The following is a 13,183-nucleotide window of genomic DNA, read 5'->3' on the forward strand; positions in this document are numbered from 1 at the left end:
TCCAGGAAGGATGTGAGGGTTTCCTTCATTTGGGTCCCTGCGCATGTGGGGGTGGATGGTAACGAAATGGCTGATACACTGGCTAAACGTTCCCTTAGGCGGCCATCAATTGATGTGGCGGTTGAGTTAAGCAAATCTGAAATCAAGCCCGTTATCAAGAGTCATGTGGTCGGCCTTTGGCAGGATTTTTGGAGCCACTGTGTTACTGGACGGCATCTCTATCACATACAGGGTAGTGTGGGTCCTTGCGGGTCTATGGGCAGGAACGCGTGGGAGGAAAGGGCCTTCGCCCGCATGAGGATTGGCCATACTGGACTCAATTGGTCACTGAGTAGGATAGGCAAACATCCGACCGGTCTGTGTGGTCACTGTCGGGTGCCAGAGACTGTCGAGCATGTGCTGATTTGCTGTGAGGCTTATGATAGAGAAAGGGCCGGGTTGGCCTTGTGGTTTCGGAATAATGGGCGGGAGTTCAATCTGCGGAACGTTCTGGCGATCCAGTCACAGGGTTTGTGTCAGGCTGTGGTTGCTTACTTATGTAGCACAGGGCTGGGTAAACGTTTATAGAGGTGGGGGGTGTTGGAGACTGAGCCGAGGATGAGGAGCAAGAGGATGTTCTAATGCGCTTTGACTTCATGGGCCTAGAAACGCCAGAGTGATGGAAGAAGGACTTCTAAAGGATAAAACGACAAAGACGTCCCATGACCTCATGGGCTTTGTAAAACAACAAAGACGTCCCGTGACCTCATGGGCTTTGTACTTCCAAAGAATGGAATAAGAATTTTTAAGGACTACGACAAAGTCTGAGGGGAGGAAGAACTTCTATAGGATACAATGACAAACAACAACAATGACAAAGGCATCTCATGACCTCTTGGGCTTTGTCAAAGCACTGGAGGTCAAAGCACTGGAAGAACAACTTTTAGGACTGCGACAGAGTCTGGGGAATAAAGTCTGGCGGTAATGCGACACTCGGCTGTCGACTGCCATAACACAATAACAACAGCAACAACAGTCTAAGGAATAAAGTCTGGCGGTAATGCAACACTCGGATGCCAACCGCCATAAAACAACAACAACAACAACAACAACACTTGGAGCTGCCAAAAAACAACAACAACAGCCGGTCGGACTTGGGAAAATGAAGTCTGAAGAATAAAGTCTGGCGGTAATGCAACACTTGGATACCAGCCGCCATAAAACACCAAAGAAGAAGAAGAAGTAATTATAAAGTTTAAAAAATAAAGTAGATGTCGGTAAATGCACCTTGCAATTGACTGCCAGCCGGAAACAAATAAATACAAATTTCAAGTTGTTCAGAGACTAAGCTAATTACTTAGTAACTTTGCTATAATGCCACTGTTGATCACAGACTACTCGTGGACACAAACAGAGTCCACTGTTTACATCAGTGTCCCTTTGAAAGGAGCAAGAGCTTCACAAGTGGACATTATTGCGACCGACCAGTATGTCAAAGTACACTTTCCTCCATACCTGTTTGAGGCCTTCCTGGCTCAGCCTGTTGATGAAGACAAAAGTACAGCAAAGGTAGGCAATGGAGCTGCTCTCATCACTCTGCCAAAGAAGACAGAAGAGTTATGGGACCAGCTAATGCTTACGACAGCCGGGAAGGAAACCAAAAAGGACCTACGAGAGAAAGCTCTGAAAAAACACCAAGAAAAACTGAGTGATGAATCCAAATCAAAAGCAGAGAAGCAACAGGCTGAAAAGAAATATGCATTGAAGACTATGATGGAGCTTGAACAGGAAGAAAGAGAAAGTATTCAGAAAATCAAGGACTCTGAGCAACAGAAAATCACAGCAGAATTGGAATCCTTGCAACGGGAACAGAAAGAACAACTTCAAATTGAGAAACGTACTGAAAAAAATGCAACAAAAAACTCAACACAGAAGGCTGCGTGTGAGGCAAAGGCCAAAGCTGATCCCACAGAAAATAGTGGACTGAAGAGCAGGACACGGGAGGAGCTGCCTGCCCCCCGAGCCTCAGGGACTATCCAGGTGAAATTCACTCCCCGAGTCTTCCCAACAGCGCTCCGAGAGTCCAAAGTGGCTGAAGAGGAGGAGTGGCTCAATAAACAGGCTGAGGCCAGGCGTGCCTCCGGTAATGTGCTGGAGGATCTGAATGACCTTAAAGAGGAAGAAAGGAATCCAGATTGGCTCAAGGACAAGGGCAATACATGCTTTGCCACTGGAGATTACCAGGGTGCAGTGAATGCCTACAGTTTGGCTATTAGGCTCAACAGAAAACTGCCGGCTCTCTTTTCAAACCGCGCAGCTGGTCACTTGAAGCTGAAGAACCTGCACAAGGCCATAGAAGATTCAACCGAGGCTTTGCAGTTGTTGACACCTGCGGTGCCCGCCAATGCATCAGCCAGAGCCAGAGCCTATGTGCGCAGAGGAACTGCCTTCTGCCAGTTGCAGCTCTACAGCGAAGGCCTTCAAGAGTATCAAGCTGCTCTGAGGATTGACCCTGAGAACACAGAGCTGCAGGTGGACACGCAGAAAATCAGGAATATCATTCAGGGCTCGGCAGAAGAAGGCCAAATGTAACACCCTAAATGGTGTATGAAGATTAAAGCGAAACCAGGACTGAAAGATCTGAATATGAGCATTTTCTGCTGAGAACTGCTCTGGAAAAGCTTGAGGAAGAATATGAACAACACAAAAAGAGCACATGCTACTTCCACAAAATAAATATTTTGAACAATGTGTTGCTAGAAAGGAAACTATCTGGACTGACAATGCTCTGGAGAATGCTGTGAATGACCTGTGAGAATGGACTGAATCTACTTTGCTGTCACAGCATTGTGATAGCTTCTGACAGCCTCTGCACTGCAAAGCATTACATCTGGAAAGTCTGATTGTAGACAAGATATTCTATATAGCATCTACTATTTATAATCTCTCTGTCTAAGAAAGGTGTGAAGGTCTTCTTTATTTGGGTTCCTGCCCATGTCAGGGTGGATGGGAGTGAAATGGCTGATTGCCGGCTAAACGATCCCTAAAACTGCTACTACTGATGTGATAGTTGAAATAAGTAAATCTGAAGTCAACCCTATTATCAACCCTATTGGCAGGATTATTGGAATCTTTGTGACACTGGACGGCATCTGTATCAGATACAAAGTAGTGTTGGTCCATGCAGATCCATGGGCAGGAACACAGGGGAAGAGAGAGCCTTTATTAGAATGAGAATAGGTCTCACTGGACTCAATAGGTCACTGAATGGGATAGGCAAACATCCTACCGGTTTATGTAATCACACAGTCAGTGTGTTTACATGATTACGAAAAAAATGTTTTTATAACAATCGGGTTTGACGTCTTGACAAAACTCTGTCCTTGTCCAAGTATACATCCAGACGAGAAAGTCAAATTCCTGACAAGAACATGTTGTCCTCCTAACACTAGGTGGCCATATGCGTCGTTTCAGCGGACTAATGCGCCCCCCCCATTCCGGTTGACCTTTTGCGTCACATACAAACAACTGTCATACGCATTTTCGACCAACAGCAAGATGGATAGTCGTACAGTTTTGTTCATCTCGTAGGTAATGTCCGCGTTAGTTATTGTGCAGATAACTGACCCGGAATTCTCCTTCTTGTTGGATGCGGGTTCGGAGCACAGACTGGTGGGAGAAAGTTGTGATGAAGGAGTTTTCCGACACTGAATGGAAAGAGAATTTCCGAATGACGTGCAGGTCATTTTGTGGACTGATGGAAGGTGCTTTGAGCCCCCAGGAAGCGACTGTGCGAGCACCAATTCCACTCAAGATGAAAACCACCATTGTTCTCTATAAACTGGCCAGTTGTGCAGAGTATCGTGTCTGGTGGTGGTCAGGAAACAAGACGTGTTCTAACAGAGAATATGAGGGCAAATGTTCCTCTGCGTAGGGCATTGTTTTAGCCCTTCTATGTACATTTGTGTGTCTGATTTTGAGGGCAGGTCCTATTTTGTACAATACAAATGAGTAATTTACTGTAATAAAAAGAACAAAACCAATCATTGCTTTGTGTTTTATATATAAAAACTATTTAAAAAATACAAACTTGAAAACTTGAAAAAGAAAATGTTAACATGCACACTGCAATTGTACTTCATACATGAAAATATAAAAACAAATAGAAGTAAATAGAAATATAAAAACAATGTAGATCATACAAAATGTAAACAAATTGCACAAGTACTGTATTACAATGACCTGCTCAGATTCCAGCACACTAGTGTCCACATGTGGTGATAAGAAGTGGGAAAGTTGTCTTGTCCTTGGTACCCGATCACATTTTGTTCCGGGGTCATACGTCAGCGTGGGGCGTGGAGCATGCGCACAAGCCTTGTCTATTTTCAGTGCGATTAAAGGTTCCATAACATGCAAAATCAACTTTTCAGAGCTTTTAACTTTCTTACATTGCTATTTGTGCTTCATATATGTACCCAGAGTGTTTTTTTGATTGATTCCAGCAGTTTTTAGCTATAGTACAGACTATATCCTTTCCTCGAATCTCCAAACTGACGGGGGGTGGGTGCAAGACCGCGTCATAATAAATATTTTGAACTTTGTCACCATCCCCCCTCTCCACCCCCTTTCCCCTCCCGCCCCCTTCCCCCCGGCTCCGCTCTGAGGGGGGAAGGGGGGCTATTTAAGTTAAACACGGCTCAAAGAGGCCCAAAACTTCATTCATGATATCACACTCTTTACTATTAACACAATGGTGAAGGTTTATGTGGCAGTTGATGCAGCAACCGGGAAAATAAACGGAGAGAAGTTCTATCCGATACCGAGAAACCCGGAAATAAGAGCGCGATGGACATAGACTTTTATATATATATATATATATAGATCTATAGATATATCTGTTCTGCGCACGCTGTAAATTAAAGTAGACTCTTTGTTGATCTGAAGCTCTATCGGTCATACACTCGCGCGGCGGGAACGGTGCACGGCGGCGCTGACAGCTGTTCAGCCCGGTGTAGGTGACCGAACCCCGGGCATGCAGCCTCACGCACAGCCTGCCTGCGCTGGAGCTCCGGAGCATAAACGCTGTAGAATAATAAGTTTTATTCAGGCGTAGAGCCTTTGATCAAAACTGGGACTTGTGAACCATGGGACCAGTGTGCTTGGAGATATCTGGAAGAGTCGTGATTTAGGCATAAAATATGGATCTGAGTTGATTGATCGCAGCTTTTCTAAATATCGACCTCTGTGTAGCTCATCCAAGGAGTTTGTGGAATCTGAAAGCATTGGGGCCTCCATAATGTACGTTTGAGATCCCTTTCCACGCTCTATCAGTGCAAAGGAACGCAACAAGTAACGGCAACGTATGACAAGGGGACCGGCCCCGTGGTCTTTCACCGCCGCTGGAATCGAAAACGTGATTATTGAGTTAGTTTGTTTACACCCCCACCGTCTCCGGGGTGGGCGGGGCACACACGCGCTCTCTGAGACTACGTCACGGGTGGGCGGGGCACACACGCGCTCTCTGAGACTACGTCACGGGTGGGCGGGGCACACACGCGCTCTGAGACTACGTCACGGGTTGGGCGGGGGAGCCAGATCACTCTTCCCAAGGGGTGGGGGCAAATATCAAACCAAGCCGTTTGCATTTCCGGGTTGGTGAGGGGGTCCAAGGTATGGGTGATATTTCTTAACTATTATGTTATGGGTGTTGCACAACCCTTATTATTATCAAATATACACTTAGGATAGACTACGAAACGTGAAAAAAAAGCATGTTATGGCACCTTTAAGCTGTATACATGGCATGAGGAAACCGAACACAACCGCATAATTTGGGTGTCTCAATCGGAGATTTTTAACACCGATTTCTATCGGAGTAAGGTGTTTACGTGTACACGAAGATCTCCAGTTGTATTGGATTAAAGCAACAATTTGTTTTTTTCGTTTGCATGTAAACGTACTGACTGTCAAGAACCAGAAACTGTTGCGCATGTGCTGATTCACTGTACAGTTTATGAAAGAGAGAAATGAATTAGTTTTATGGTTTCAAAATAACAAGCAGGAATTTAATCTGCTGAATCTCACAATCCAGTCACAAAAATCAAGAAATACAATATATACTTACCTATATGACACAGGATTATTTGAAAGATTCATAGAGTTAAGAATGTCTTTGTAGTGTTAATCTAAAATCACCTTGAATTGTTATGGTTTCCATTGATCTTCCGTCCACATTCATTCAAGTAGGTGGCGGTAAATGCACGTTTCAGTTGGCTGCCAACTGCCTTTAAAAATAACACACAACTAACATGCCTTATGAACTGTGTTGTGTTCATGCCATATTTAGATTAATGTACATTTCCTCATTGCCTGTCAACCATGTGTGTATTAATTGACAATGTTGTGATAAATAATATGCAATATAAGTTATATATGTTGTAAGCTGGTTTAAGTTAAAAGTGTAGTAACAATAAGTTTGTTTGCGATTTAGCCAGCGTCTTAAGGTAGCACCCACTCTAAAGCCACACCTATGTGACCTGATAAACAGACAATGCAGGCTCCCTTGCTCTTGCTGCAGGACCATGCTTTCTCTCACTCTTGCTGGCTGGACCTCGACACAATTTCTAGTCTGTGACCACCACACATCCCTCCCTCACCTAGGGTGAGGGTTCCTGTCTGCGACAGCCTGCTCTCCCATCTACATTCAGGCAATGACCAAAGTGGCCATTTCTCAACTAAAGACTGCACTGCAAAGTGAGATCATGAAAAGTCTTCTCTTGAAACCACCTCGTCTCATTGGACTCTTCAACTACAAGCAAAAAAGAGAGAAACTAAAAAGGGATAGACTATTTCTGTTATGATCCCGATGGCAAAAACCCAAAAGCAGTCCAAATCAAGGCAAATTAGAATTCATTAACAAAAGTTAAAAATCCAAAGGCAAGCACAGAGGCTCAAAATGTCCAAAAGTCCAAAAACAGAAAACATCCAAAATGGCTGGTAAACAGGGCAGGAGCAGGGCAGGGCAGGATTAGGGCAGGAGCAGAGCAGGAGCACGAGCAGGGGCAGGGGCAGGAGTTACAAGCAGTACAGACATCAAGTGACGAACAGACACAGAACAAAGGGGAGACTGAACTTGAATACACACAGAGAAGCAGGTGATTGGTGGGAAACAAACAAGTGGCAGGAGAAACTAATTAAGGAAATGAGAAGACTGACAGCAGGTGTGGTGGGAGGTGACTGGGAAATCCAGGAAGTAGCAGACGGCAGGTGAGGGGCGGAGACACAGAAACAAACATGGGAGCACATGACAAACACAAGGGGCACATGGGAAATAGTGTCTCTGCAGAGCGGATACCAACAATTTCATTCAGAGTTCTCCTCCCATGTTAGCACATTTTTAACATTAATAAGCAAATGATTAGTCCAAATTCACACCTCAAAAATGTTATCAACAACTCCGAAAAATTACATCTGAATTATGCATTAAAAAATACAATTATAAATCAAATTGACCCCTGTCAAGAGTGTACACCGCCTAAGGCCCAAAGTCACTGGGATAGGCTCCAGTCACTCGCGACTCCGAACGGGAACACGCGGTAGAAAATGAATGAATGGACTATACAGATGACTATGACAATACTGATGTTTTGAAAATAGAATAATAACTAGACTAAATAATAGAAGGTTGAGTTTATAATCACCTCACTTGAAGCTCTTTTTAATATTAGCTGAATGTAGATGCTGTTGTTGTGTAGCTTTAAATAGCGGTTGGCATTCAACTGAAAAGGTGCATTTACCGCCACATACTGTAGTTGTATGTTTTCAAAGTATGTGTTTTAGGCCATACTGTTTAAAAAAGGAGAGATGGATAGAGAGAGTAAGAAAGAGAGAGGGAGATGTTGTTGTTGTTGTTTTATGGCGGTTGGCATCCGAGTGTTGCATTACCGCCAGACTTTATTCCTTAGACTGTTATTGCTGTTGTTATTGTTTTATGGCGGTCGACAGCCGAGTGTCGCATTACCGCCAGACTTTATTCCCCAGACTTTGTCGTAGTCCTAAAAGTTGTTCTTCCAGTGCTTTGACCTCCAGTGCTTTGACAAAGCCCAAGAGGTCATGAGATGCCTTTGTCATTGTATCCTATAGAAGTTCTTCCTCCCCTCAGACTTTGTTGTTGTTGTTGTTGTTGTTTTATGGCGGTTGGCATCCAATTGTTGCATTACCGCCAGACTTTATTCCTCAGACTTTTCGTAGTCCTCAGACTCTGTCGTAGTCCGTAAAAGTACTCCTTCCAATGCTTTGGCGTTACAAAGCCCATGAGGTCATGATATGTCTTTGTGACTAGAATAGTTGTTGTTGTTTCAGAGACCAACCGGAAGACAAGAGACATTATTCTTTCTGCCACAACTCGGGTATTTTTGACTCCCTGGGCCTCTGCCAATAACAACATCGCTGACGGTGGATTATTGAGCGTTGTTTGGATATTACGGCAACATAGAGGAACGCCTCGGTCCGTATGACGGGGAAGAGGAAGAGGAAGCGTGACCTGGTCGGTGACGATATGAACAGCGGGGAGGACTCCCCTGGAGCCACTGATCCTGTGCAGCGTAGGGCGTCTTCTTGCTCGTCTATGGAGGGCTCTCTCAGTGAGGAGCAGGGCGGGGGGGTTGCAGATATCGGGGATGTGAGTTCAGAGTGTAAGGTTTTCATAAAGCTCGCGCAGGATAATGCGTCCTTTAAGGGGTGGGATCCGATGGCGTTGACAAGGAGCCTGACTGTAGCTGTGGGAGTGGTCAAGCATGCGAGTGTCCTTAGGGATGGCTCGCTGCTGGTCGTGTGCAAGGACGTGGCTCAGCAAAGGAAGGCGATTGAAGCTAAGTGTCTGGGGGGGAAGGACATTCTTGTGTCTGATGCTGTAAGAGCCACGGTCAGGGGAGTTATCGTAGGCGTCCCTACGACGACATCTGTGGATGACATAAAGGAGAATTTGACTGGAGCTAAGGTGGTGGATGCTAGGCGGTTGAAGATTACCCGGGGTGGGGTAAGGTGTGACAGCCTGTCGATAATGATTAGATTTGAAGGTGGGATCCTGCCTCGTGTGGTGTGCGTTGGGTACATGCGCTATGGCGTACGCCCATATGTTCTGCCGGCCCTGCATTGCTTCAAGTGCCAGCGCTTTGGGCATATTGCAGCGGTCTGTAGAGGGAAGCAGAAGTGTGGTAAATGTGCAGGAGACCACGAGTATGGGAAGTGTGACGACGGAGCAAAACTCAAGTGCTGTAACTGTGGGGGAGAGCATAGCTCTGCCTACGGGGGATGCGTGTTCAGCAAGAGGGCTGCTGAGGTGCAAAAAGTTAGAGCCTCTCAAGGCATATCCTACGCGGATGCGGTCAAGAAGGTGTCTGGTAGTCAGGTGAAGGTGGATGCAGTGGGGGCTGCCAGTGCTGCTGGTGTCCTAGGCGACAGGGGAGGGGGCAGCGTTGCCCGCGGCCAGGGGGAGGTCCCCACTGGGATGCCTGTGAGTGTGGCTTCCACGGGCAGAGGCCCTGTGGGTGCGGAGGATGTACTGGTTGTGAAGAGGAAAGATTTATTCCTCTTTATGGTGGAAGTGATTAACTGTACTGGTCAAACCAAGAAGAGATCCGAAAAGACTAAGATCATCGCTAAGGCTGCAGGGAAGTACTTTGGAGCTGGGGGTCCCGAGTGGACGGAGATAGAGGATGCGCTTCGGGAAGGCGCCCTGCCCCATTCTGGCAGTGGGAGTGGGGGGGCTCCCGATGCGCCGTCAGGTTCCGGGGGCTCATAATGGCGGTGGTTGTCTTGCAATGGAATGCGCGTAGTCTTCGTGCTAATGGCCAGGAATTTAAGCATTTTGTCTCTACCTTGTTGAACAAGCCTCATGTTATGTGCGTGCAGGAGACTTGGTTACGACCTAGGTGGGGTTTTGGGATACAAGGGTATGTGTGTGTTAGGAATGATAGGGAGCAGGGTAGAGGCGGAGGTGTGGCTGTGTTTGTCCGAGATGACCTAAATTACGTTGTTGTCAGTGTGAGTAAAGCGCCGGAGGCTCTGGCGGTGAGGGTCTGGCTGGGTGGTGAAGCTGTTACTGTGGTTAACCTTTATAATCCGTGTGGTGAGTTAACGTTAGAGTCCTTACATAGTATCGGTAAGGATGTTCGGGGAAAGGCCGTGTGGTGTGGGGATTTTAATGCGCATAGCGCTTTGTGGGGCGGTAGTGGTACCGATAGGTATGGGCAGGTGGTAGAGGGTTTTATCAATCAAAGGGAGTTGGTTTGTCTGAATGATGGGAGTGGGACCCGCTATGATATGGGGACCGGTACGGAAAGTGCAATAGATCTTACGCTTGTGTCCAAGGAGTTAGCTGGTGTTTGTAGTTGGGAGGTTCTTGGTAATCTTTCTTTTGGTAGCGATCACTATCTAGTCCGCACCGAGATTGGCTTTGGGAGCTGTGTGGTCAGGGGGACGAGGATCCAGAGGTGGCAGTTGGCAAGGGCGAACTGGGGGGCTTTCCTGAGGAAAGCTGATGATGGTTCTAGGGTTCTGCAGGAAGGAGGATTGACTCAGGTGGATGATCTCAATAGTGCAATTGTCTCGCTCATCACGCAGTCAGCGGTGGCACGATTCCTAAGAGTGGTGGTAGTGGACATAGGAAGCGGGTGCCGTGGTGGAATGAAGCATGTGGTCATGCTGTTAGGGCGAGAAGTGCGGCGTTTCGCCGGCTAAGGGTTACCCACACTGAGGGTGCCCTCATTGACTACAAGAGGGCCCGCGCTGTTGTGCGGAAAACTGTAAGAACGGCCAAGAGTGCCTATTGGAGGCGGTATTGTTCCAAAATTGGGAGAGAAACGCGTCTCGGGGATGTTTGGGGGATGATTAAGCGGATGCATGGGGTTGAGCGCCGTCATGGGACCCCGGTCCTAATACTGAATGGTGTTGAAGCAGTCAGCGACGTTGACAAAGCTGAACTGTTGGCCAGCACCTTTGTGTCGGTGCACAGCTCTGACAATCTCTCACCTGCGGAAAGGCACTACAGGGAGAGTACTCTGGCCCAGAATTCTGAGCTGATTGGGCACCAGCCTTCGACTCAAGATGACCTTGACCTTCCGTTTAGTTTGTTTGAGCTAAGGAGAGCACTTTCTAAGGCGAAACAGACAGCCCCGGGTAAAGATGAGGTGTGCTATGACATGCTCTCTCATTTGACTGATGACACGCTTGGGCTAGTCCTGGGTCTTTTCAACCGTGTTTGGGATTCAGGTTGTGTTCCATCTGCGTGGAAACAGTCTACGGTGGTGCCGGTTCTGAAGCCGGGTAGGCCAGCGTCTGACCCTTCAAGTTATAGGCCGATTGCCTTGACGTCGCAGCTCGGGAAAACGATGGAGCGCATGGTTACCGAGCGGTTGGATTACTTCTTGGAGAGTCAGGGTTTGCTTCCCGCGCACCAGAGTGATTTCCGTAGGGGCAGGAACACCATGGATTCCGTGTTGTGTTTGGAATCTGATATCCAGCTGGCCAGGGCTCAGAAAGAAAAGGTTATTGCGGTGCTCTTCGATGTGGAGAAGGCGTACGATATGGTTTGGAAGGATGGGCTCCTCATTAAGCTGCGGAAGTGTGGTGTGAAGGGTAAACTGTTTAACTGGGTCCGGAGCTTTCTGTCTGGCCGGCGTATCCAAACCAGAGTGGGCGCTGCTTACTCTGGGGTCTATGGGGTGGAGAATGGGATCCCGCAGGGGAGTGTGTGTAGCCCTATCTTGTTCAATGTTATGATTAAGGACATCTTTGACGACGTGGATGGGTCTGTTGGGAGGAGTCTTTATGCTGACGATGGCGCTCTATGGGTGAGAGGGAGGAATCTCCGGTTTTACGAGGCGAAACTGCAAAGGGCAATACAGCAGGTGGAGCAGTGGACCCTGAAGTGGGGGTTTAAACTGTCCGTACGGAAGTCTCAAGTGATCTGTTTCTTCAATGGGCATAGGGATGTCTCCCTTCGACTGCATGGGCAGGTGCTCGAACAGGTCAGGGAGGTGAGGTTCTTGGGGGTCACCTTTGACGAGAGGCTTAGTTGGCGTCAGCACATTGATGAGGTCAGTGGTAAATGCAAAAGGGTGAATAACTTGCTTCGTTGTCTATCCGGCCAGGACTGGGGGGCCAGCAGAAGGTCGCTCCTGGGTATTTATCGGGCCGTCATGAGGGCGGCTATTGATTATGGCTGTATAGCCTACATGTCTGCGGCTGAGACTAACTTAAAGAAGCTTGATGTGGAGCAAGCCCAGGCCTTGCGCATCTGCTGTAGGGCTTTTAGGACCTCCCCTGTCTCGGCGCTGCAGGTTGAGTTGGGGGAATTGCCGTTACGGCTCCGGAGGCTAGAACTTCTGTTGGCTTACTGGGTGAATGTGCAAGGTCATACGAGCTCTCACCCGGTGAGGGACTTTCTCAGGGTTGATGGGGGGCAGAGTGAGGCTGGCGGTATGGTTTTTAGCCAGGTAGGAAATGCGAAGGCGCGGCTTGCGGGGGTTGGTGATCTGCGTGTGAGCCCGTCGGTGGCTTTGTCTGCTATAGCTCCGTGGAAGTTTGTCCCGGCTCCTGTTGATGTTAGCTTGCATGGCAAGCTTAGAGGAGTCGCTGGGAGGGCACCGCAGTTTGCCGTTCAAGCGCTCATCGATAAGCACTCAGGTGATGTGTTTATTTATACCGACGGGTCTAGGGATCCTGAGAGTGGGCGTACTGGCGCCGCTTATTTTGTGCCTGACCTGGGGCTGGCGGTCAAGAAGAGGTTGACGGATTGCCTTTCTGTTTTCACGTCGGAACTCATAGCGATACGGTTGGCATTGGAATGGGCGGAATCTGCTTTGCAGTGTTGCGGCATTGTGGTGGCCTCTGACAGCCTTTCTGCATTGCAAAGCATTAAATCTGGGAAATCGGATTGCAGACAGGATGTGTTGAATGGCATCTTCTGTCTGATGCTCTCCCTGTCCAGGAAGGATGTAAGGGTTTCCTTCTTTTGGGTCCCTGCGCATGTGGGGGTGGATGGTAACGAAATGGCTGATGCACTGGCTAAACGTTCCCTTAGGCGGCCATCAATTGATGTGGCGGTTGAGTTAAGCAAATCTGAAATCAAGCCCGTTATCAAGAGTCATGTGGTCGGCCTTTGGCAGGAATTTTGGAGCCACTGTGTTACTGGACGGCATCT

At 47.7% G+C, this 13,183-nt stretch overlaps 1 protein-coding gene across 1 annotated transcript; it reads left to right on the top strand.

The window, feature by feature from the left end:
* Positions 1-1,302: 1,302 nt before the first annotated feature.
* LOC140372106 (dynein axonemal assembly factor 4-like) lies at positions 1,303-2,571 on the top strand. Its single transcript, XM_072459389.1, has one exon. It carries the CDS (start codon positions 1,354-1,356, stop codon positions 2,569-2,571), a length of 1,218 nt encoding a protein of 405 aa, XP_072315490.1. The 5' UTR covers positions 1,303-1,353.
* The last annotated feature ends 10,612 nt before the right edge of the window (positions 2,572-13,183 follow it).

Source organism: Eucyclogobius newberryi, unplaced genomic scaffold (assembly GCF_026437365.1).
Source record: "Eucyclogobius newberryi isolate DKJ021-1_F unplaced genomic scaffold, fEucNew1.0.hap1 SCAF_22, whole genome shotgun sequence".
Classification (NCBI taxonomy): Eukaryota; Metazoa; Chordata; class Actinopteri; order Gobiiformes; family Gobiidae; genus Eucyclogobius; species Eucyclogobius newberryi.